We start from the raw sequence: 24,228 nt of genomic DNA, 5'->3' as shown, positions 1-24,228 counted from the left end.
TATAATGCTTTTCTTTATAAATCTATTTGTTTATTATTTTATATTTTTTTTTTGTACAGATTGTAATATTATATTTTGACGGAAAAAAAAATTATGATAAATGTATTTATTTATTTATTTTTATTAATTAAGCTTCTTCGACTATAGTTATTACTTGTGGAAATTTTTTGTTACGATAGAGTACGGTAGAGTAAGTTTTTGAAACATGTGTTTTCATAATATGTGGGACATAGTTTCGTCGCTAAGAAGTAAGAACCCGGATGGTCACCCATCCGCGAGAGCTATAGTACCGCTGGACGGTGCTGGACAGCAGCACTATTCAGTGACTGCGGACCAAACATTATACGCAACACCATAATATATAATAGCCACAGCCCCACAGCCATTACCTAGCATGTATGGGGGTTGGATGTCTAATGGATGGACAGTGTCCACACATCAAAAAGATTTTTATACGAAACACATATATTCCATTGCAATTAAATTGACTGTAGTTGCCATGGGTCTAAATTATTAGACATGATTGAATGATTTTAGAAAAAAAGCCATATTTGTATCAAAGTATAGGTATTATAGTCTATAGCTGCCGTTAAGTGCTTGAACTATATATAGGTACCGTAAATCAGTACATGATACAACATATATATTATGCACGTATTCACTATTTTTTTTTTGAGATTTCTTTCCTATAAAAATAATAAGGCAGACCATTATAGGCTTTAAATATTTATATTTAAATAAGATTCGCGCGAGCACAATATTTAAATGATATGTGGATATGTTGTATATAAGTACGAATACCTACATTAGTAACATCAGTGCAGGTGGAGTTACGGGGGGTTTGGACACCCCCCCCCCGCATAATCGCAATTTGAGGGGGCTTGAAGGGCTAAGCAGCTAAGCTCCTTCAAAATCAATCATAGCCTTCCCCCCAAAATGGTTTGTTCATATCCCTTGCCACCTTTATATATCTCAGAAGTATACACACTGTACATCATGAAAATTATAATAGCCCCCAAATTTAAAACTCAAATTGCGGCTATGTCTTCCAGATGATTATATAATATTATATATATATATATATATATATATATATTATTCAATTATTATATACAATTTATAATAATACCTATTGTAAAATATACTTAACATATTATTTTTCAAGATTCCTCCTCCCTAGAAAAAAACGTTGAAAATCCCCCACTGAGTAACATTACATTGAATAATATACATTTAACACTTATGAAAAAAATAAAATAATTTTCAAATTCTTGAGATTTTTTATATTACTTGAAGAATATTTATGGAGATTACAAACTTCTGTTTTCCAAATGACATCAATCATCCTTTTAATACAGTAAATTATTTAATATTGTGGACCACCAGCACCGGGTCATCCAAGAACTCATATCAGACGTATCTTTCTGCGAGTTGGACTGGCTTCCATATCTTTCCGCAGCAACCTCCTTCTAAGTCCGGTGATTGTATTGCTATCTAATGCATTTCCCACAACCACTATGTTGCAGTTGAATTAGGCTCCTCAGCCTTAAGGGGCACTGTATCCGGAATGGCAAGCTGACCTGGCGTGCGGCGGGGCTCCTCCTTCTCATGACACTAACTGAGTTTATTTTGGACTTCAGTACGTCAAATCGGGATGTTGTCACCCTACCATTATTTCATATACTGGGTGATTCTTTTATCAAATAACGCTCATTAATTCAAAATCTATTTTTCTTACATAATTTCCAGTTAAAATATTTTTTTCATCATTATATATTATTTTAAATTTTACTTTTTTGAATGACAATAACAATACGTTGTTTTGTATAATTTTAATTATTTCGATTATTCGTACATAAAAATTATGTTCTACTTATTTATGTATCCAATACCTATACCTAAAAAGGCAAAAACTATGGATGTAATTGTATGTATAAGTATTGTATAATTTTAATGTATAGGTCCTGTACACATATAACTGCAGTTCATGGAACCAAAATAATATTTTTGTAGTGTAACAAAGTTTGAAATTAACGTTTAGTGTTTATTAATGTAGGTTCTGTATTGCAGATATATTAATTTCATGTTATCGTTATATTTATATTTATGAAGATTATTTTGTTTATAACGAGAATTAAAAAGCCAATTCGTAATAATTAAATCTTAGTAATAAAGTACATAAATGGACCATGGTTGCGTTTATCACAACAGTCAACAGCCATGATGGCTAATTTTATACCACGATACTACGATAGTTGCTTACAACATGGTGCACACCTATGATGTAAGCATGTAATAAATACGGTACTCAGTAACAGGTAACTATAATATTGATCAATGTGTTAAATGGTAATATCTTTATGTCATAGATCATTCGATCAGTTTCTCTATACTCGTTTACTATGATTTTCGATCAAACTATATTTCCGTTTTATATAGTGTTTGTAAGTATTGGTGTACGAACTGTAAAGCAACAACATTCCAGTGTATGAAATGAGTAGGATATATTTGCGAGTTATCCTCATTATTTCCGGTTAAACGAAACGCATCACCCGTTTTCTATAGGCAGCGCGTCAAAATAAGATTTAATATTTAAATTAATTGCGTATTCACATTATGAGGTATAATAAAGCATATTAACGAGTCAATAAATACATTTTTAAAATCTAAGGTAAACCTTGATATAATAATCACGTTGTTTAGACAATTTTTAGTTAAAACTTAAACTGCTTAAAGTGTATAAATATGAATATATAATTTTTTAATGTTTAAAGTCGCTTTGTATTATTCATTTATATATCCAGATCAAATGTATAATGAATAGTGCCGCTTTTATAAAATCTCTAGAGGTATTAAACTATTTAGACTAAAACAGTACAATGATATAATTGGGTAATGGATTATTGGGATTCAGTACGATGAAAGACAACAGCCCCACGTAAAGAAAATATACTTGTAAATTTTTTTAATGATATTTTCATGTATTAGTCGGTATGCTCCTTTATGGTAGGTATAAATGAGAAAAACTAAACGTTTATTTATTCCAAAATATAATTTATATAGGTCCAGACGTTCAGTAACCAAAGACTTAATGTATTTTTTTGATTTATTTTAAGATATATCTGCAGAAACAATAAAAGTTTATATCATATTATGTTAAATACATATGCTAAATGAAAATAACGAACAACTTAATGGAAGAAGCTTTAAGTGATACAGCTTGTTTTATTTTTTTATTTATTATAGTTGAACTTTATGTATTAGGACACAGCCCATACCTATACATCATGTATTTATGTGGTTAACGAATACGAATGGTTGTATACTTGTGTAGGTATATTATAACGTTTTCTCTTTGGCGTCAGATCAATCGTCTATGAGTTGTTTATTTTCAGTTTACCTCAATACATTAATATTATGTATGTTAAAATTATATAACATGGAGTGTAATTTATTGTAATATGTATTTATAGTCTTCTTATTAATTTATTAAATTGTGGAATGTTAAAATACACAGAGTGACTGATTATAATTTTTCTCATTAGATAAAATTGATTATATGAAATAGAATATTACACAAGTTAAATATATAAAACACTATATTATGATTCAATAATAATTGTTGTTTAAATAATTGTTGTTATTTTGATAAAATTTGTCAAAGTTTGAACTTTAAATGCTTATTAAAATTAATTATGTCTAAAAAATATAAGCCTGTGTTTTCAATATTTTTAATTTGAAATTAGAAATTCTTATGAAGGGACGGTCGAACTTCAATTTTTACGAAAACTGAATTCATCTCTAACTCAAATTTATTTCGAAAATTTTGAACTTTCATATTTTAAATTGAATTAATTTTAATTAATTAACCATGATAGAAATTCACGTGTGCCTATAACCCAAAGCCATAACACATAATTTTGAGTTGTTATACTACTACCATATTATAAGCCTCGGCAAAAAACGAATGCAAGCAATTCGATAAAATATCATAATAAATAGTACAATTTATGGAAAAATTTCCTGGCCTTAAAGACTTTTAAAAATCTAGGAAGGCTAAATATGTATGTTTAGCGGCCAAGTCCCTTCTAGCCAACACTCCCCCCCCCCTTCGAAAAGCGAGTACTGCCCAAACATACGTGTATACCAAATATCGTACCGTGGTGCATTAAAACAATTTCTTTTAAGTTATAACAACAACATACGATATGTGATATTACACGGTCTGTGCGGCGGTGGCGTTATCGGTGACTGGTGGTAGTGTCGCGCACGCCGAGTTGGCGTAAGTAAAATAAAATAATAGGCGTTGTCGGGCGGCTTGAGTTTCAGATCGATTAAAACTCACCGCCGCTACACGCTTACGCGCGTATATAGTATTTTCAGTCTACGCGCCGCCACGCGTTTCCCTCTCGGCCGGCCACGACGACGAGGCCTATTTAATATATTATTATTATTATTATTATTATTATTATATGTATGCGTGTACACTCGCCGTCCACTCGCCGCACCGTCAATGTCGGAATGCCATTCATTCGCAGATCCGGCAAAACGAACGGCGGCGAGCGCGGGCAGACATCGTTGCAACTACCGCCGCGCCGAGTACCACCGCGAGCGCGCACACATAATATTATATTCGTACACACACACACACACACACACACAAGTGCCCGCGCGCGCACACACAGGCGCGCGCGCAAGTTAACCGGCCTCTGTGGACGCACTCCACCGTCGCATTCCACAGCATCCGGCGGACGGCTGTCGACGCCGCCGCAACCGCAACCACCGCTCTCCCAAAAGCATAAACGCCGCCGCCGCCGCCGCGCGTCCCGCGACCGTGTCGTCGTCGTGCGTATATATATATACGTATATGTATGTATGTATGTATGTATGTATGTATATACGTAATACACGCAGACCGGCGCGCGTACACATTATATACGCTATGCCGCCGTTGCGCGAATCGACCCGCGGAATACGCCCTACAGACGACTTCGTCTAGACGTCTTGTTATACGGATGCGACGACGACCTACACGAATAACGAAAATAGATTATTAAAAGGTGTCTCATCTCTCTGTACGTATATCGTTTGCTGTATGAATATACGCTGTCCTAAACCACCGACGCTCGGGCGCGTGTATACCTCCTATACACTAGTGTACAAATTATTGTTGTAGACAACAATCGTCGGCGAGTACACTGTAGTAATATACGATATGCGTTTACGATTTATTTTTAGGGGTGACAGCGCCGGATCGAGTGTCAGAGCCGCCCTACAGCAATTATTCGTATATTGGGCATCTCTAACCAATAAAGAGTTATAAGAGTAACAAAACAACACCATGTATTTATTTCATACACGCATAGGTACCTACTGGATACATGAATATGTGAGAGATGCCGCCCTGGAGCAAAAGTTCCTTTTCCACCTATGTGATCCGGCCTTGAGCGAAGTACGGTTGGGTTAAAGTAAAAAATACCTAGAACAATTTTTTCTATCATTGCATCAAGAATAATGTTGTACTCTAAAACCTTCTCTCCCGCCCGAGAAATTCGTTTTCGGCTATTGCCTTGATAATTTAGAAGTCGTCAAATATATTACACTATACCATGTATAATGTATATTATAATGTTCTTATAATAAAGTAGAGAGATACATAATACAATGTTGTGTGTAAATACGTATCGCAAACGTGCGCGCATCTACACCTGTCACCTGCAGTACACGTTATACCATTATAATATATCGCAATCTACCGACTACCGTTATGTTATATTATTATTATGTACATAAATATAATACTATGCAGTAGTGCAGTACACTGATACGCTTAGCTCATTTACTTCTCGTTTCACGTACGAACGTACTATGGATATACATTTTATTACACATATGCACATTATACTAGTATAATAAACTATATACTATATTATACTATGAAGATTACTAGTTTCCTACGTTTTTATTCGTACTGCACTAATAAGTAATAATTCAACCGCGATACAGAGTATTCGACATTCGGTATACCTGTCTACCTATACTGCAAACGAAACAAAACGAACTGCGGATGGACGTGCGTTTCCGTTATTTTATTAATGGAGAGGCAGCACCATAAATATAAATGATAATATTATATACTTTATAATATATCATATACAGCATTCCGTTAAATGTTAAAATCGAGCCGCACACTCACTAAAATGTCGCACCGCACCGCACCACATATTTAGTGTCATACACCATATATGTAGTGTACATGCTACAAACATGCATGCATGGTATATTTATTGTATAAATATAGATCTATACGAGCGTATAAACGCGCGCGCTCTCGATTACACATACCTATAGATACGTCATACGATCGTTATTTACCGCGGAGAAAGAGGTACCTATATATGACGCGCGCATACCTACACAGCACACACACACACATACATACACACACATTGTTAAGTGTGTAAAAAATAATAAATTGTATCCGTCTGGTAAGTCGTACAAAGCAAATTTCTTCAGACAAGACGATAATCTGCGCGTGTATACACAACAAAACTATCTTAAAACGACTAAAATAAGTGTGTATAGATAAAAAAAAATGAGCTCAACGCAATGATAATTATAATAACGTACCCTGTATTGTTTAGATGCGCGTTCGCCTAATTATTTATTAGTTTGACACGACGATTATATTTAACTATTTTTATTAATTATGTATATCATGAAAAAGGATGGAATATTTGTAAAATGAACATAAGAATTTGCGTGATCTATACTATTACGACCTATTTGGCAGTTTCTAATACTAAGGATATCAACTACTTAGTAAAACTATAGTTTATAAACTAAACTTACTTAGTTTAACTTAGTGCGTAAATATTTGCATATTTATAATATAAATACTTATTATACTTAATAATAATATTAATCCATTTTATGCTTAGAATTTTAGCTACATTGCAAGCTTATAATATTTTTGAACTTTAATTCCAAGCCATTACTATATTATAGTTCGATGTTTTCTACGAGTAAATAATACTTGATTGGTATGTAATACGCTAATATGACATTATACAATATAAATATGGTAAATACATAACTTATAATAAGGTTCTGGTATAATGAGTTAATATCACGTCGTAAATTAAAATAAGCAAAGCTAAAATGTGTTTACACTAAATTTGTCGGACAATCGATAGAAAATGGTATAATTCGAATTTGATGTGCGAGTTTTTTGAACTTATTGTAATGATAGTGCCGATAGTGTGGCAATTGCACATAGACTATACTGCAGTAGGTATATACAATCTACATATACGTTCACACTCAAACTATAATTATAGATAAAAGATCTATTTTTGGAATTAGGGGCATCACAAACAATTTTGTTAGGGGCCCGCAAATTTTAGCGCCGGCTCTGAGTGTGTCAGGTATGTATGAAAGCATTTGCCATAAATAGTTCGTATTAACAGCAAGTTTAATTATAAATATTCTTTTATGATTAACCATAACTATATAAACTATATGATTCCAAATATATTCAAAATTCGTGATTGACTGAATCCTTGTATATTTGACCGCAGTAAACGCAGTACGTTAACTACTTATCATCCGTGACTCGTGAGTACATAACTGGACTATAGTTATACCTTATACTTGGCACTTGCATAGATACTACAGTTCACAGAGTATAATAATTCAATTCTATATTAGGACTAAGTGTTCACCAAAGATGATATAGTGAATATTAAAATGTGAAAAGGGTTTTTGTATACTATTTAAAATTTTATTATTTAAATAATATTATTGTATAATCAGAGAATTGATTTAATTTATCAATTTAAATTAATTTAATTCAATTTTTAGTGAAGGTAGCTGTTATAAAAAGATGAGTTGGTATTTTTTTAGTATTATTCTTTATTACTATGTGTATTAATTCTTATTATTTTTAATTGTACGAAAAGTATTTATATTTCAGTAATATCACAATAATATCAGAGATCAATGTATCGCGTATGTTTTTGAATTCGTTACGAATAACTAATATAAGTTAAGTTTGTATATTATTATAAAATATATTAAAATAGGTGAATTTTTTTAATAATTACGTGTGTGAATTTAAAAAATGATAACAGCTAAATACTAATTGTATTATATCTTTCTTATGTTTAACTTGTATGATTGGTTGCCACCCCCAGACCATCGAACGGCGAATTCAAGCTTTTATTCTAATTTTTTCATTAGAATGTATAATATATAATATGCATGATATAATTGTCTATTGATACTTTCAAAATTTAAATAAAATAGATCGAAATATTCTCATAGTATTTCTAATTTCAAACATTTTGGAACACATTTACTGCATATATATAATCTACCATTACCAAAAGTCAATAATACTGTATATACGAGTATTGTATACATTTGTATACTGAACCGTATGAAATACTTAGTTATTATTTTCTATCTATTTATGTAAAATGTAAATCACGTGGATAATTTATTGAGTAGTTGAACTGTTTTTAAACAATACACCGGATCTTCTTGGCTTTAATCATATATTAATATATTACAGAGAAAAGTGTTCCCTTAATCCTAAAATATTAGCTAAGTTAAATTGATTTTGATGAAGAACACTAGAACACAAATAACTAAGCAATTGATTAAACAATGTCAATTCAATACATTAATACACATGAGAATAAAAGACTATATTTATTATTTAAACAGTGATTAACTCTATATCGTTAACCAGCTATTATAGTCATATATGTTTTTTAACTATTCAAAATAATAACTTATAAAAAGAATACAGTAGGTAATTTCAATTTTTTTTTTTTTTTTAAACAATACATTAGGAAATATTATTCTAATTATAGTGTGTTTAAAATACAATAATGAACGTTAAAATTTTTAAGTACCCATGAATATATTTTTTTTAATTATTACAAAATAATTAAAATATTTATTCTTTGTTTAAAATCTAATTTCATCGAAAAATTTAAACATAAAATATCCAAAAGAAATTATATTTTTTATAGATAATATTTATATAAATATTTGGTGGAAATTGTACGTAATTTTTTTTGTTACACTAAAAAAACTAAAGTGATTTTGTCAAAAACTAGTTTTGCGTAAAAATTTCTGTTGTATTTTTTATTTTTACTGAATATTTTTATTTTTGACCCTCTAATAAGTATCAAATTGAGCCAATTTTTATATTAGAAACTACCCCTAAAGTTGTAAATCTAAACGTTTTAATCTACGTGTAAAAATGTTATCACTCATCGTTTTGTTTTGAACCTAAAATGTGAAATACGTTTAGATGTTGATACGTACATATATCTTATTGTCATATTGTTGCATTTTAACAGGTTTGAAATTTACCCATAAAATGTTTCTTTTAAATATTTCAATGTTATATTATAACCTAAATAATTATATAATATTATCAAAGCTGGGTTTAGCATATTTTTTACTCGGGGTAAAGTATAAAATTAGCGCCCTTTCATAATTCAGCTCCTCTTTATTATATCATTATTATTTGGTATTTTGGCACTCTCCGATCAAGACTTCCTGGTTTCTCGGTTAGTCGGTTTACTTCCTCCCTTAAATCTGGTCCTGAATATTATTGTATTTTACCAATCATGATATTATATAGATTTATAGCTAATCAGAAGATAATTAATTACCTATTATAATTTTATTGATAATATGTATGATCATATAATAACAGTATAGGCGTACGCAACCTTTGGTTTCAGGGGCAGCAAGAGATTAATTCAGACCATTCTTCAAATTCATCATTAAAACCGGCTCATAGTTTTACTTTTTTTACTATTAGATATCAAAATTAAAACTGTATTGGTTATTTGTTTTATTATTTTTTTTTTGAATAAAAAGTTGTACAGTAAGGTACTAAGCCACTAAAGGTATATTTTTTTCCACAAGCCTACAGTTAATATTTATTATTTATAAAATGATAAAATAAACAAATATTAATGAAAATATAAAATATATATTTAAAAATAATAATAATTAAAGTAATAACAAATAGTAATAATATGGTACATAATTAAAGTTGTAAATAAAACAATAAAACCTTTAATTAATATTCATAAACTTTTTATACAAACTTATATAATACTAATCTACGCCTACAGTTATTAAAAAAAAAAAAAATCATTTGTGGAAATATAATTTTACCGAGGCCCATTATTTAATATTTGCCGTCCCCAGTAGCCCCAAAGAAAGTTTAGAGGCAGCATATGCTGCTTCTGCTGCCCCCGTGCGTACGCCTATAACTAACAGTGCGGCGTAACTGAGCTTGGAATTTTTTATTGGTGATAGTTTTATCTTGGTTATAGCCTAATACCTCACGATATTTTGTGGTGTATAACAATCTTTAAATAGCCATTTAATGGGGGGGAGGGCTAGATTGAGCTCCAGCTAGGCTACTGTATAATAACTAATAAGTATATATTATCCTACAGTATATTATGATCTAAGATGCTATCAGTGTTGCATAACCACATAAATTGGGGCGCATACGAAGTTGGAAAAAGTGGTCGGAAACGTATTTTTTTTAAAAACAAACATCATTTCCAATAGTATTTCTGGAAATGTAATTTATTAGAATATAAAACAAACTATTTTCCAAGAAAATATAACTTCCGGGAATGACGAATGTATCAGCTTTACAACTAAATGACGTGTTTATTTTAGATTCTCGACGGAGCGCAATAAATGTATTACATTTACAATTAATTTTTTTCGTAAATTATCACCTTTTTGTGTAGTTAAAATTCTTCAATCCTACTTTTTTTAGTGGTTTTTAGTCGAAAATTGTAAATGCAATATAATATTCTTCATAAGTAGTTCTTACTGGAACTAAAAAAATATGTATAAACATAAATATTGTTAAATCCGTATTTTAACGATGCTACTTATTTTGTTGTACTAAAGTATATCATAAACATTCGCGGGGACTTAAAACTTTTGCGTACATTATATTATTATGAATTCTACTATACGCAATGATATTTTTGATTTCTTTTAAGATATTATATCTATACTATTTCTTTCACAGCATTTACAGAAAGATATTATTAAATTTTAATTTACTGTTGATATAATTATAATATGGTATAAATATAAATTATTATAAAAATTAAACACTAAAAATATAATAAATGCAATATTTTCGGAAAAAAATCAATAAAATAAATTACTTTAATAGCTTTATCAGAAAAATATTTCATGAATATACCTTATGATATTAGCTGACAGACCGTCTCCGTTCAGAATCGTTTTTCTTATGCAATTTTATGTTATTGAATTCGTATTAACACACCCATAATAGTAACCCTCTTAACACACTGCAGAATGATACTAACTTGCTTACCTTTGTCATTATGGTTTCTCACAATTAATATATGTAAGTAGTAGTAGTAGTAGTATAGAGTTTCTTGTAAAGTTTTCTTATAAAAATTAAAAATACCAAAAATCCATGACCACGTATATTTTGTTTTATAAAAGTATAAAGTTCAATTTTTCACAAACTATGTCATAAACTCATAATCACGATCCCAATAAGTTTTTTTTAAAGAACGACATTAATTCTTCATACCTAAAATAATAATTTTTTCTCAAAAAAATGTCTTATTTTCTTGTTATTCGAAAATAAAATTACCTTAAAAATAAACTGTTATATAAATGAACAAGGTAGTATATTGACAATATTTTTGTAATTTATTATCTACATGACTACATATGTCATGTATAATGTATTTTATAATTATTTTATCAACAATATTTAGATGCAATAAATCTATTTCCTGTTGACTATTGATGTTTTTTATACTACAATTGAAGTTGTTTATCAGTGTATTCAATACAGATTTATGTAATCATATCTATAGGTACATCATAATTCATAATTAGGTAATTATGTACCTAATTATACCTAAATTCGTATTAAAGTATTTACATTATTGTAGTTAGATGCGTACTGCAACTTAGGTATAATTCCATACTCGTACTCTATTTCTATGGATGAATTTTTAATTTATAATTTTTATTTTATCCGTGATATCAGAAATTGGATTGTAAGAAGAAATAAACCTAATTTTGTGTAAGTAATAATATTTTTTATTGATTAATATAATGACTAACGACTCAAAATTATAATTATTTAATGTATTTTATGTAGGTACCTACCTAGGTAGGTAATATTACTCATCTTATTAGTTATTAATTTATTAGGTATCTATATAATATATTTGCATTGGCGTAGCAAGGGGGGCAAGTGCCCACCCCTTGCATTTCTAACTAAATTATATTTCTTACACCTTATAAATTGAGTTGTAATGATTTAAAATTGGCTATGCCACTGCCCTTCCCCCCCTGATTGAAATTCTAGCTATGCCCGTGTATATCTGTATGACTGCATGTATATATTGTCACACTGCATAATTTTAATATTTTTTTTTATTTTACTTATTGTATAAATATAAAGTATATTAATATTATAAATTGTAGGGTTTTATATTTTAAATTAAAATATTAACAATTTTAAACAATAATTTACGTTTTATAACCAATAAGGCAATAAATATATTTTTTTTTGGTTTTCACTATATTACGTGTATTCATTTATTAAATTAATAAAACATTTAAGACAATATTTGGTGCACATATTCCCGTTTTACTAACACAACTTATCAAATTTTACGTTAGAATAAGTATAGAATTATCGATTTTACTCTGTTATTTAATATCAGAGTAACGACTTATTATAAAATGTATAAGACTAGGTAAAATATTATCTAGAATGCCTCGTGTGGGGTTTTTATTTAATTTTAATTTAGAAGCATCATGTTATGTCGAGAATTTTAAAATTGTAAAATTTGAGATGTACTCTTAATTTATCACTCTGTTTACGTCATAGAAGCAGATTTAAGGGGAGATAGGGTACAGTTAGGTATGTTGTAAAACTTAACTAGGATAAAGATTTAAAATAATAAGTTTTAAAACAAATTTATAGATTTTTTTATAGATTATTGCTTATTATTTGTTATATATATATATTATGTAAATGTCTACTAATTATATAGAAGTAGGTATTGTATTAGCATTTTATTTTTGATTTATTTAACCATATCGTACAGATATGCATTATTAAATATTTTTAAATTTTAGTACATATTAAAAATCAATTTAAATAAGTTGTTTATGTCGTATGCTGTGATACTGTTTAAAAATTATTATTTCCTATAAGACTGGTTTAAAACGTGCATTTTTTAGGAAATATTATAGACATATAATAAGTACTGTATATTAGTATACAAGTACTAATATTAATTACTAACACAAACAATTTTTCTAATATTTATAATAACTTATATAACATCTAAGTGTGAAATAACTACTAGTATTATAATAAATATTAGTTAATTATTATAATTGAACTGTCATCAGTTTATTTTATCATAATCCAAAAAAGCATAGATCTATTATAATTAATATTAATTATACATCTATTCACTTTACAAGAGTACTAGAATAATTATAACAATAATAAATAAGTAAAATCTTTAGCTTTGTTTAAGTAACTGAGTTTTCTAGCATAAGAAATAGTTGAATAATATTATGTAACTAGTAACACTTATATAAGTATTAAGAACACATAATTCATTTATTTATAAGTTATACCTTATACCTATGTGTCTAAATATATTTAAAAATGAATTATATTAATAACATACTATGCCAATATGGTTGATAAACATTTAATGTATTCATTCAATTAATAGTTTAAAACAAGTCAAAATGAAGGATAAACATTTGCAACAAATTATAACATTTTATTCTTGGTTGTTGAAAAATATATATATTACCAATATTAAAAGACAGAGCATGAAATAATTATTTACAGGTAATGAACAAAATAAAATAATAACAATAGATTCATGTAATTTATTTTTACTATAATATTAACTATTAATACTGCCTTTGAATTTTGCTCGTAAAATAACTTGTACTAATAAATCAGTATGATAGTATTTACTGATATACCTTATTTAAGATTTTTTTTTCATACATATTTTTAAATGCAAACAAGATTTGAGCTGTTATGTGATTTGATTGAGTGGGCAGACTAGAGTTACGAGTAGTAGTTGATTAATGATTTAATAAATCTTAATAAGATCTAATCATTGGTGGCACCGATTTCACTTCTTTATCATCCAAAGTATGATCAATCACAGGTCTATAAGTTAAATTTATCTAAAAAAAAAAATATTATTAAATAAACAATTAAAAAAAAAAAAAAATTTAACATTACAAACCTCTCCAGAGTCTGGATTGATGTGTGCAAGTGTATGCTTTCTCCAGTGTTTTTCAATAGGTACTTTGGTTTGTCCTTCTAATGGTTTTTTGTAATCAAATTCATCAACACGATCCTAGGGAAAAAATTAATTTGAAATATAGGAAATATAATAGTAATAATAATAATAATAATATCATACTTTGAAATCATCTCGTGCATGTGCCCCTCTGGACTCTTTACGTTCAGCAGCAGAAACAATTGTTTGCTGTGCGGTTATCATTAAGTTTTGTAATTCTAATGATTCCACTAAATCAGAATTCCAAACCATTGATCGATCATTTATCTATATAAAAAGTATTATTTTTTCGATTTTGATAATGATATTAAAATTTGATCAATGAGTATATCTATTTATTTTAGATGACACAGTTTAAACATTTTATTATGAGAAATTACAGTATTAGTAAAGATATATGGTTGATGATTATGTAAATGAATTACATAATCATCAACCATATAAAACTAAGGTTAGGTTAACAATCATAAAACTAAGAGTTCCAGTTCCCATGGATTTTTTATTGAAATTATATACCTAAGTTTACAATGTTATATTTTTAAAATATTAGACCACCAATCTTAGAAATTCTAGTATAAAATAAGTTTTTTAACATACATACATTTCTTACATAGTTAGCTAATTTTGGGCACTGAGGATATTTCTCATCCAACTATATCCCTTCACAATCATTACTTTGACCATAACATAAATAATGTTTATTTATAAATTATATGATATATATATATATATATTGTTAAATCTTAATAAAAATAATATATCATTATCTATGCTTTAAAAAAGCCATTGAATAAATTAAAAATGTACTAACGGATTTCTACTTTTTAAAAGAATTTAAAAATAAATGTTTGTTTACTGATTATATGTAGCTTTATCTTAGTTGGTAAAATCATACAACAAAAATGTTGTGATCATTTTATAATAAATTTGGCTGATAAACAAAATTTAAAACTGTAAGCATATGAATACAATATAGTAATTAACCATTTTTAGTTTTATGTTATGATTAGTATAATAATTTATTACTTCTACCCTTTTAAAAAGTTTTAACATTTAAATATTACTTTAAGTTATTTACTGAAAATTTAACAACTATAATTAAATTGATTATTAAAAACCACTCTGAATTCTATTTTTGAAAATGTAAAGATTTATATAAAATCTATATAAGTATACTTTTACTTTAAATATCTTTCAAATGAGGTAAAACTATTTATATTATATTATTGGTGATAATTATGGGAAGTGTATAATTTTTACATATTAAAAAAAGGAATGGATGATAATACTTTTGTGAACTGTATGTCATTGATTAAAAGAGAAATGTATCTTATTGGGATATATTAATATTACTAAACTATTTAAATTTATTTAAATTTTAAAGTAAAGTAAAATTGTATTAACAAATAATCATACCTTAATATCCTTAAGCTTTGAATATATGGATTGCATTTTTGTGCGGCCTTCATCAAGTGTAGATCCAGTTCTAAAAACAGCTGCATAAAGTTGCATAGTTTTTTGCATATCTAAACGTAAGTCTGCTGTAGGAATTGTTCCATTTTTAAAACGTAATTTATCAATGTTGGAAATAGATTCTTCGCCAGCATTCTATAATACAAATGTGTTAATTATTGTATTTATTTAAATAATATATCTTAAATTAAATATTATTAAGACTTTACATCACTAATTTGCGGTATTTTATCTCCAGGTTTGTTACATTTAGCAATATCTAAAGCACATGAACGTCCAAATACCACTAACTCGAGTAATGAATTAGCACCAAGACGATTAGCTCCATGAACAGATGTACATGCAGCTTCTCCGCAAGCATACAATCCAGGTACTACTTTATCTTCTCCATTTTCAGGATTGATTACCTATATTAAATAATTTAAAATGAATAAATTTTATGACATAATTAAAGATTAAAAGAACTAAATACTATAAATAAAAACACTAATCTTCTAAATGACTAAATTATTCCCATTAACACATAGGGTCCACAATAGCTATTTTAGTATTGGAACTCAAAATGTTTTTATAACCTTATTAAATATAAATAACTTAAAATAAATAATTATATTATGATATCAGTATTCAGCGCATTATTGGTTTTCTCTCTCACTGCTCTACAGAGAATGTATTAAATGTGCTTTCAGGAAATCCTATTTTGTCTTGTTAGCTTTAATACTAGAGTACATTGACTTATCATCAAATTTTAAGGTAAGAAATATTCTTATTAAAATTATTCAGAATATAAAATAATAGTCTGCCTTAGACAATATTTTTAACTCTTTAGTTTGAAAATAGGTAAATTTACTGTAATGTAATGCTAACAATACTACTTTAAATTTTTAGTGTTTATTTACTAACCTGTCCTCTGTAGTTTGTTGGTATTCCACCCATGTTATAATGAACAGTTGGCAACACAGGTATAGGCTCTTTAGTAACATCAACTCCTGCAAATATCATGGCGGTTTCTGAAATACCTGGTAATCTAGCATGAAGTTGTTCAGCCGGCAAATGATACAGTTGAAGATAAACATGATCTTTTTCTGGACCACATCCTCTAAAACAATAATTTCTTGATTAGTTAACAATTAGATTCAGCCTTTTTTCTCAGTATTAATAATATTGAAAATTAAATTACCCTAGTCTTCCCCCAACAAATAATGAAATAGCACAATAAATATTTCTAAATTGTAGGACTTTTTTATTATTTTTATTTTATTTTTTAAAAGGAATTAAGTTTTATCAATATTTGTTTCATTATTCTGAATGGTTTTTGAATAATTGGGATTTTAAAAGTATCAGTGCATATAATTTTCTTAGTTAATTTTTCTTATTTATAGTTTTTTAGCCAATCCAACTATCAGAGTTAATAATTATTGATTACCACCAATTTGACTTTTATTACTAAATATGTTGTCTCAATCACTGAATTAATGTAATTAAAATACCAATGATACTATAATATTACTTTTAATTGTTATTTTTAAATATAGAACCAAAGCTGGGCACTAGCTAATTAAAAAATTAAAGTTACTTTTTAAATAACTTTCTAACTTAACTAGTTAAATTTAATGCATATTAACTTTGTAACTTAACTTGTTGAATTGAATGTTTAAAATAATCTAATCAAACTCGTTAAAACCAATAAGTAACTAATTATTCTAGTAGTTTTTTTCAGATAATAATGTATTAATATGATTATTATTGAGGTATTTTCAATTTTCAATTTTATGACAAAAATATTTATTTTTATAATAAAACTATATACTATATTATTATAGCCAATGTAGGAAATATAGGCTGTATATTGCTTAAATTATGTATGAAGTTTTGTATTTTTTATTGCGTCAATAAAGAGTAGGTATAGACAAATCTGTTATGTTATACTGTTTGTATATTCATTATTTTGTTAAAATTTCTATATTCTAATGAGTTATGATATTCCAAGAAATAAAAGTTATTACTTATAAAGTTATAACGTACCTACCTACTTGAAAATTTGATATATATCAGTTGTTCAATTTAATTTTTCATTCATCTCCAATATTGAACTGTTTATTACCTACCTACATTATAACTAATTTATGTAATACAATGAATTTGAAAAATCTAATTTATGTTTTAAACTAAAAAAAAAAATTAACTTCTAGTAACTTAAGTTAATATTTTCACTAAACTAACTTCTAACTAAGTTAGAAATTTGGTAAATTTCAGAAATCAATTTCTATTTTAACTTAGTTTGTTTTTGTATTAAAGTAATATAACTAGTTGAAAAAAATAACTTAACTTGCCCAGCTTTGCATACAACACTATAAGCACATACTTTCAAATCTTATTATGTAAAATGTAAATGTCAACATCCACTGGGGGTACTACAAATTATTATATAAAATTATATTTTATAAATACCTAAGGGTATTTCTTGTTTTTTATCTAATTGTGTTTAACTATGAATTTTTTTTGTTTTTATATATTAAAAAAAATAAGTATCTAACCTTCCTTCCATGATTTCAATAGTCATTGACCTAGATACAACATCTCTGGATGCGAGTTCTTTAGCATTGGGTGCATATTTTTCCATAAATCTTTCACCTAAACCATTAATTAAATATCCTCCTTCACCACGACAACCTTCTGTCATTAAACAGCCAGCACCATAGATACCAGTTGGGTGAAATTGTACAAATTCCATATCTTGCATTGGAATGCCAGCTCTTGATGCTAAAGCTTGACCATCACCTGTACAAGTATGGGCAGCTGTACATGAAAAGTAGGCTCTAGCATAACCACCAGTAGCTAAAACCTTATTAAGAATACAATTTAAAATTATATAAGTAAAGTAAAATATAATTTAAAAAAATAAAAATAAATACGAACTGTATTCTTTGATCTAAAGCGATGAATAGTGCCATCTTCCAAACATAAGGCAATAACTCCGACACATTGTCCTTTATCCATAATTAAATCCAAAGCAAAATATTCGACGAAATAATTGCAATTAAATTTTAATGAATATCCATACAAAGTATGTAAAAGGGAGTGACCTGTTCTGTCAGCTACACAACAAGTACGATGAGCTTGGCCACCTTTTCCAAATTGTAAGCTCTGACCACCAAATGCACGTTGATATATTTTGCCTTCATCGGTACGACTAAAAGGCATACCTATACAGTTTTTAAATTTTTTAAATATATTTAAAATTTAAAAAAAATCCTAGATAATAATTATTTGTTTAGTAATAAAAGTAATTTAGTAATACTAATTGATTATTTAATTTAATATCAAACTTCAAATTGCTTTACCATAATTTTCTAACTCAATTACAGCTGCAGGTGCCTCTCTAGTTAAATAATGTATAGCATCCTGATCTCCTAACCAATCTGAACCTTTAACAGTATCAAACCTAAAATATAAATAAAATTAATTTTAACAACATATATTTCATAAATAAAATCATTTAGAATCACATATACATATTTTAGTTACAAATTGTTTAATGGCTAAAATACTTATTTATACATTTCATGTTAATATATTTTTCCTAATTAATATATTCCTTTAGGCTCTAGTTAAAAGTTATATGTTTTTACATCTGTATGCTTATTATTGAAACCTCTATCTACTTTTGATTTTTATATTTTAATCCAAAACAGAATATTCTACTAAAAATGTTAGTATTAAAACCCAACAAATTTTTTTAAACATGAATAAGGCTAAAATTTAATTTAATTTCCAATAAAATTAGTTATGGTTATACTTTGCTCTTAAATACAATAAATTAGTGGTTCTTAAGCTATGGTGCACAGGCCCTAAAGTGATCACTCTATCACCTGTATCAGTATTTCTGGTCTATACATATAACAAGAGATATTTTTAACAAAATTTGGTAAACAGGGTCTGCAGTATCTAAAAAAATTTATTGAGAGTCTGTGTTTTACAAAACTTTAAATACCACTAAAATAAATAATAAATTATTTACATTAATTTAAATATTTGATAAAAAAAAATATAATTTACATACATATGCCAGCGCCAATCATCATCTTCCATATTCCCTAAAGCAGCATTAATTCCTCCTTGGGCAGCAACTGTATGAGATCTTGTAGGAAAAAGTTTAGTAATAACTGCTGTTTTAAATCCTTCTTGAACTAAGCCAAAAGCGGCACGGAGACCAGCTCCTCCTGCACCAACCACAACAGCATCGTATTCATGATCAATAACTGAATATGCATTAGTTCCCTAGAGATTTTTATCAATTAAAAAAATTGTAAAAAATTATATTTTTATAATTATTATATTATGATAATTGACAAAGGAAAATAATACTTAGAAATACTAGACATAGAACATTTTTAAATAAAATAAAAAAAAGTATGTTTATTAAATAATTTTAATTATGCTAGAAACGTTTATTGCAAATTGTAATCTTTTGATTTTATATTAAGTATTTATTTATTTATTTTTCAAATTGTGAACTCATGGGCCCCCACTCAAACATGTTCAATGGGGCCCATTATCTTCTCAAGAAATAAATAAAGATAAAATAAAAAAATTAAAATAATTTTATTATTAGGAATTGTTTTGGAAAAATATGCTTACCGCTGAACTCTGTTTTGATGAATAGTACTGGGATTGATGTAAGTTTCTAGTGTAAATTAATGGACGGCTCCAATTATTCTAAAAAATAAATACACAGATAAATTTGATTAACTTATGTTACTTGAATACAAACATAATGTCATTTCATTGATGAAAAACAACTGTAAGTTATATTAGGTTTCTTCATAGTTTATTTTTGTATTATTAAGTTTTTCCTACATAGATATTTACAAATTTTCAACAGTTAATCATGTCAATATATATGTAGAAACATAAAAATTAAAAATGTACCTTTAAAAATATTAAATTTATTATTTTTATTTCCTTAAAACATTAAATTGTTTGATTAGTTTGAGAAATTAATATTTACTGAAACATTGCAACATATTATGTAATACTACTATAATAGTAATAATTTATTACTAATAACTAAACTTTGAGCAGATATATAGATAATAAAAACTATTTAGTTTTAACTTTAAAACAACAGTTTAATGGAAATATATTTTAATAAATATATAAAATAAATAATTTATATAATTTATATTAAAGAATTTAAAAACCATTATAACTAAATTATAGATAGATATAAGATATATAATTATAAAATACAGTTATTAACATAATTAAAAATATACATTACTTTTTAATTACACAATAATAAATTATGAGTATCAGTGGCTTGCATAAAAGAAAACCTTTTAGAAGAACCTACAAATTAATTTTGTTCATAAACCATAAGGTACAAGATTGTTTTAAATTCTTAAATTCATATTAATTCATCTTACTTTTTAAAAAAAATTATGCATATATTATTCTTAATTTTAATTAAAAATATGTATTTTGCTTATGAGTCATGTAATAATAAAAAATTGATAATACAGCAAATATATTTCTATAAAACTGTAAGCTTTACATAATTTCTATAGTTTGGCTTCTAATAAATTGTTTTAAATATAAAGATAACGTGGCTTTTAGAATTTCAACAATTATACACAGATGTATAAAGTGACGATATATAGAATTTAATTTGATGATTCTAGAGATGATTCGCTTAATAGACTACTACAAAAATTAATATTTATGTAATGTATTGTAAAGATATTGAAATTAAACCATTCATTCATTCATAATTTGTAAAAATGCAATAAGAAATAGCAAATTAATCTTTTTCTTAAAGATTAATGTATAACCATAAATTTATAGTAATTAACAGGAACCTAACTAGTTTCTAATTTAAATTGAAAGCAAATACTTACAATTTTTGAATAAGTACTTCGTGATATTGGATTGACATTTTTCAGCAATCCAATCATTTTTATAAATTTTTGTAGTATTTTAATTTCTCAGCAATATATAATAAATTAATTTTGAATGGTCGAAAGTTAAATATCGTAAACTCGAGAAATTTAAGGTGTAGTAAGTGTACTAGTGTAGTAATGTCTTATAATTTAACTAATTTTCTAATCAGCTGAAAAATAAGAACAGTAGATATATTATTCAACAGTAAACATTGCTGTTAGCTGCTGGTCATGGTAGATAATTAATTGTAGGCCTATATATTCATATGTAAATAATTGATAAACAGAATGATAGGTTAAACGGTATCTGGTAATGTCACCTTGGTCGATGTCATGGAGTAAACAATTTTTAAACTAATCAATTTTACAATCATGGATAATAAAAAGCATGACCTTCCGGCGTCCCCACCCAATTGGCTTACAACATTATTGGCAATCAGGGCGAACGGCAATCGTAGGGCACTGACTGGGTCAGTTCCTATTCCCTAACCAATACGAATTCCTCGTTCTTTTCACATACAGTTTTGTATTGACAGGTCGTGCGTACCCGCCTTTCCGCTCATCACGTAAGTACTTATCCCAATTTTTTTGAATATATTTTAAGTTTAATATGATTTTTTTTCATAAAAAAATTTATTTTATTTTGCCATAAATTTTTTTATTTGCATAAATTTATTACTTTTTAATTTTTTTTTTTTTTTTGAGGTTTATTTCTGAGTCACGTTTTGATTTTTTAAATTTTTGCAGATTTATCAAATTTTCAAATAACTAAAAGAAATGGGTGACGTAGAAAAAGGAGCAAAAGTAAATATTTTGTACTTTATTTAAATGTATTACAAGATTAAATATTAATATAATTTCAAGGTATTCCAAACCAAATGCTCTCAATGCCACACTGTCGAAGCGGGCGGCAAACACAAAGTTGGACCTAACTTGCATGGTTTGTTCGGTCGTAAAACCGGCCAAGCTGCAGGTTATTCCTATACTGATGCCAATAAACAAAAAGGTAAATATTTTTTCAATAAATTTCTAACTATTTGATGTATTTTTTACATACTACTATTACTATTACTAATAGTTTTTATTTGTAAAAACTTGATTTTGGTTTTTTTATTATTTGTGGTACACTTTCAACTTTTTCATTTTTATCATTCAATTTTTTCATTTCTTATAAGATATCATTAATAAATTATTTATAATTGTTTAAAGACTATTGAATATTTTATGAAATGCCCCTGCTACTTTCCATGTAAAATAGAACTTTCATAAAGAAGTTAAATGAAAATTCAAAGTCACTTTAATAAATAAGTCTTAAAGTTCAATTGAACTTTTTTTGGAATGTTAATAATACAATTAATAAGGCTTTGTTAAACCGTTTTATAACTTTGATTAATTTATACATATTTGTTTTCCTTATAGGTATCACATGGAATGAACAAACATTATTCGAATACTTAGAAAACCCAAAGAAATATATACCTGGCACTAAAATGGTGTTTGCCGGCATTAAGAAAGTAGATGAAAGAAACAATGTTATTGCTTATTTGAAAAAAGCTACCGCGTAATGTCAGTATTTGTGACAATACTATAATAGATTAAATTATGAGTAAAATCACGTTGTTATTTTTTTTGTTATTATTTGTTCCCATTTATTATACCTAGTAATGTATTGTACACGTACACTTTAAATTAAGTTATTTCTTGTTTAAATTTATTCGTTGTACAGTGTTATAGTGAAATATTAAATGTTTTAGAATTATGCCTTGTAAAATTTATGTTGAAGGTCAAGGTTTGAAGAATACTGATAAAGCTTTATAACTAATTGAAAATACTAGTAGATAAAATATGACATTGGCCTTAAAATACTATTATTCATTGACAAATAGTATTAATTAAATTTACTAATATTTGATAATGGTATTTAAAATAGAATCTGGCATTAAGTGTGAACTATATTTCAACATTATTTTAAGAACTAGGTCAAATTATTGGCACCTACATTTAAACTTAAAAGTTAACATAAAATGAAGTTGAACTTATTTTATTTTTGTATATAAAGTATTAAAGTCTATACTTCCATATTAGTAGTATAACTTACAGATACATGTATTTATTCAAATTTAAGTGCTTGATGACTAAACATGATTTTCCTACCACTTACTGTTACTAATAGGTGTTACCATTAATCAACTTAATATAGATGGTATAGATTAAGGCAAAAATTGTATAAAATATATAACTTTTTTGGTTTTTAAGCTTAGTTCTATAATATATTGAACTTGTGTATTGCATAACAATGCATAACAAAGATAAATCATGGATAGTATAATACTTACTATTATAATTAATAACATTAATCTAGGGCTTAGAATACATCTAATTTCAAGGCTCGCTTATTAATTTAACTG

At 27.1% G+C, this 24,228-nt stretch overlaps 2 protein-coding genes across 2 annotated transcripts; one reads left to right on the top strand and one right to left on the bottom strand.

Annotated features, from left to right (window-relative positions):
• Window positions 1-13,954: 13,954 nt before the first annotated feature.
• On the bottom strand, window positions 13,955-22,022 carry LOC113550287 (succinate dehydrogenase [ubiquinone] flavoprotein subunit, mitochondrial). The gene is made up of 12 exons (XM_026952011.1): window positions 21,779-22,022; window positions 20,520-20,597; window positions 19,942-20,159; window positions 19,223-19,323; window positions 18,798-19,084; window positions 18,416-18,723; window positions 16,782-16,977; window positions 16,088-16,285; window positions 15,822-16,013; window positions 14,529-14,672; window positions 14,349-14,462; window positions 13,955-14,286 (listed from the first exon to the last, which is right to left on the bottom strand). Exons 1-12 carry the CDS (start codon window positions 21,833-21,835, stop codon window positions 14,200-14,202), a joined length of 1,980 nt encoding a protein of 659 aa, XP_026807812.1. The 5' UTR covers window positions 21,836-22,022; the 3' UTR covers window positions 13,955-14,199.
• A 93-nt stretch (window positions 22,023-22,115) lies between these two features.
• On the top strand, window positions 22,116-23,443 carry LOC113550288 (cytochrome c-like). Its single transcript, XM_026952012.1, has 4 exons — window positions 22,116-22,386; window positions 22,568-22,624; window positions 22,685-22,826; window positions 23,240-23,443. The coding sequence occupies exons 2-4, from the start codon at window positions 22,598-22,600 to the stop codon at window positions 23,383-23,385; spliced, it is 315 nt and encodes a 104-aa protein (XP_026807813.1). The 5' UTR covers window positions 22,116-22,386; window positions 22,568-22,597; the 3' UTR covers window positions 23,386-23,443.
• Window positions 23,444-24,228: the final 785 nt, after the last annotated feature.

Source organism: Rhopalosiphum maidis, chromosome 1, assembly GCF_003676215.2.
Source record: "Rhopalosiphum maidis isolate BTI-1 chromosome 1, ASM367621v3, whole genome shotgun sequence".
Taxonomy (NCBI): Eukaryota; Metazoa; Arthropoda; class Insecta; order Hemiptera; family Aphididae; genus Rhopalosiphum; species Rhopalosiphum maidis.
The sequence above is the reverse complement of the archived record's forward strand: the minus strand, read 5'-3'. Positions and strand labels throughout refer to the sequence as shown.

Coding starts and splice junctions, on each gene's coding strand:
- LOC113550287 (XM_026952011.1), bottom strand. CDS start 21,835: ATGATTGGATTGCTGAAAAATGTCAATCCAATATCACGAAGTACTTAT. Junction 20,598..21,778: donor GAAGTACTTATTCAAAAATT/GTAAGTATTTGC, acceptor TTTATTTTTTAG/AATAATTGGAGCCGTCCATT. Junction 16,014..16,087: donor AAATACCGCAAATTAGTGAT/GTAAAGTCTTAA, acceptor TTTGTATTATAG/AATGCTGGCGAAGAATCTAT.
- LOC113550288 (XM_026952012.1), top strand. CDS start 22,598: ATGGGTGACGTAGAAAAAGGAGCAAAA. Junction 22,625..22,684: donor ACGTAGAAAAAGGAGCAAAA/GTAAATATTTTG, acceptor TATAATTTCAAG/GTATTCCAAACCAAATGCTC. Junction 22,827..23,239: donor TGATGCCAATAAACAAAAAG/GTAAATATTTTT, acceptor TTTTCCTTATAG/GTATCACATGGAATGAACAA.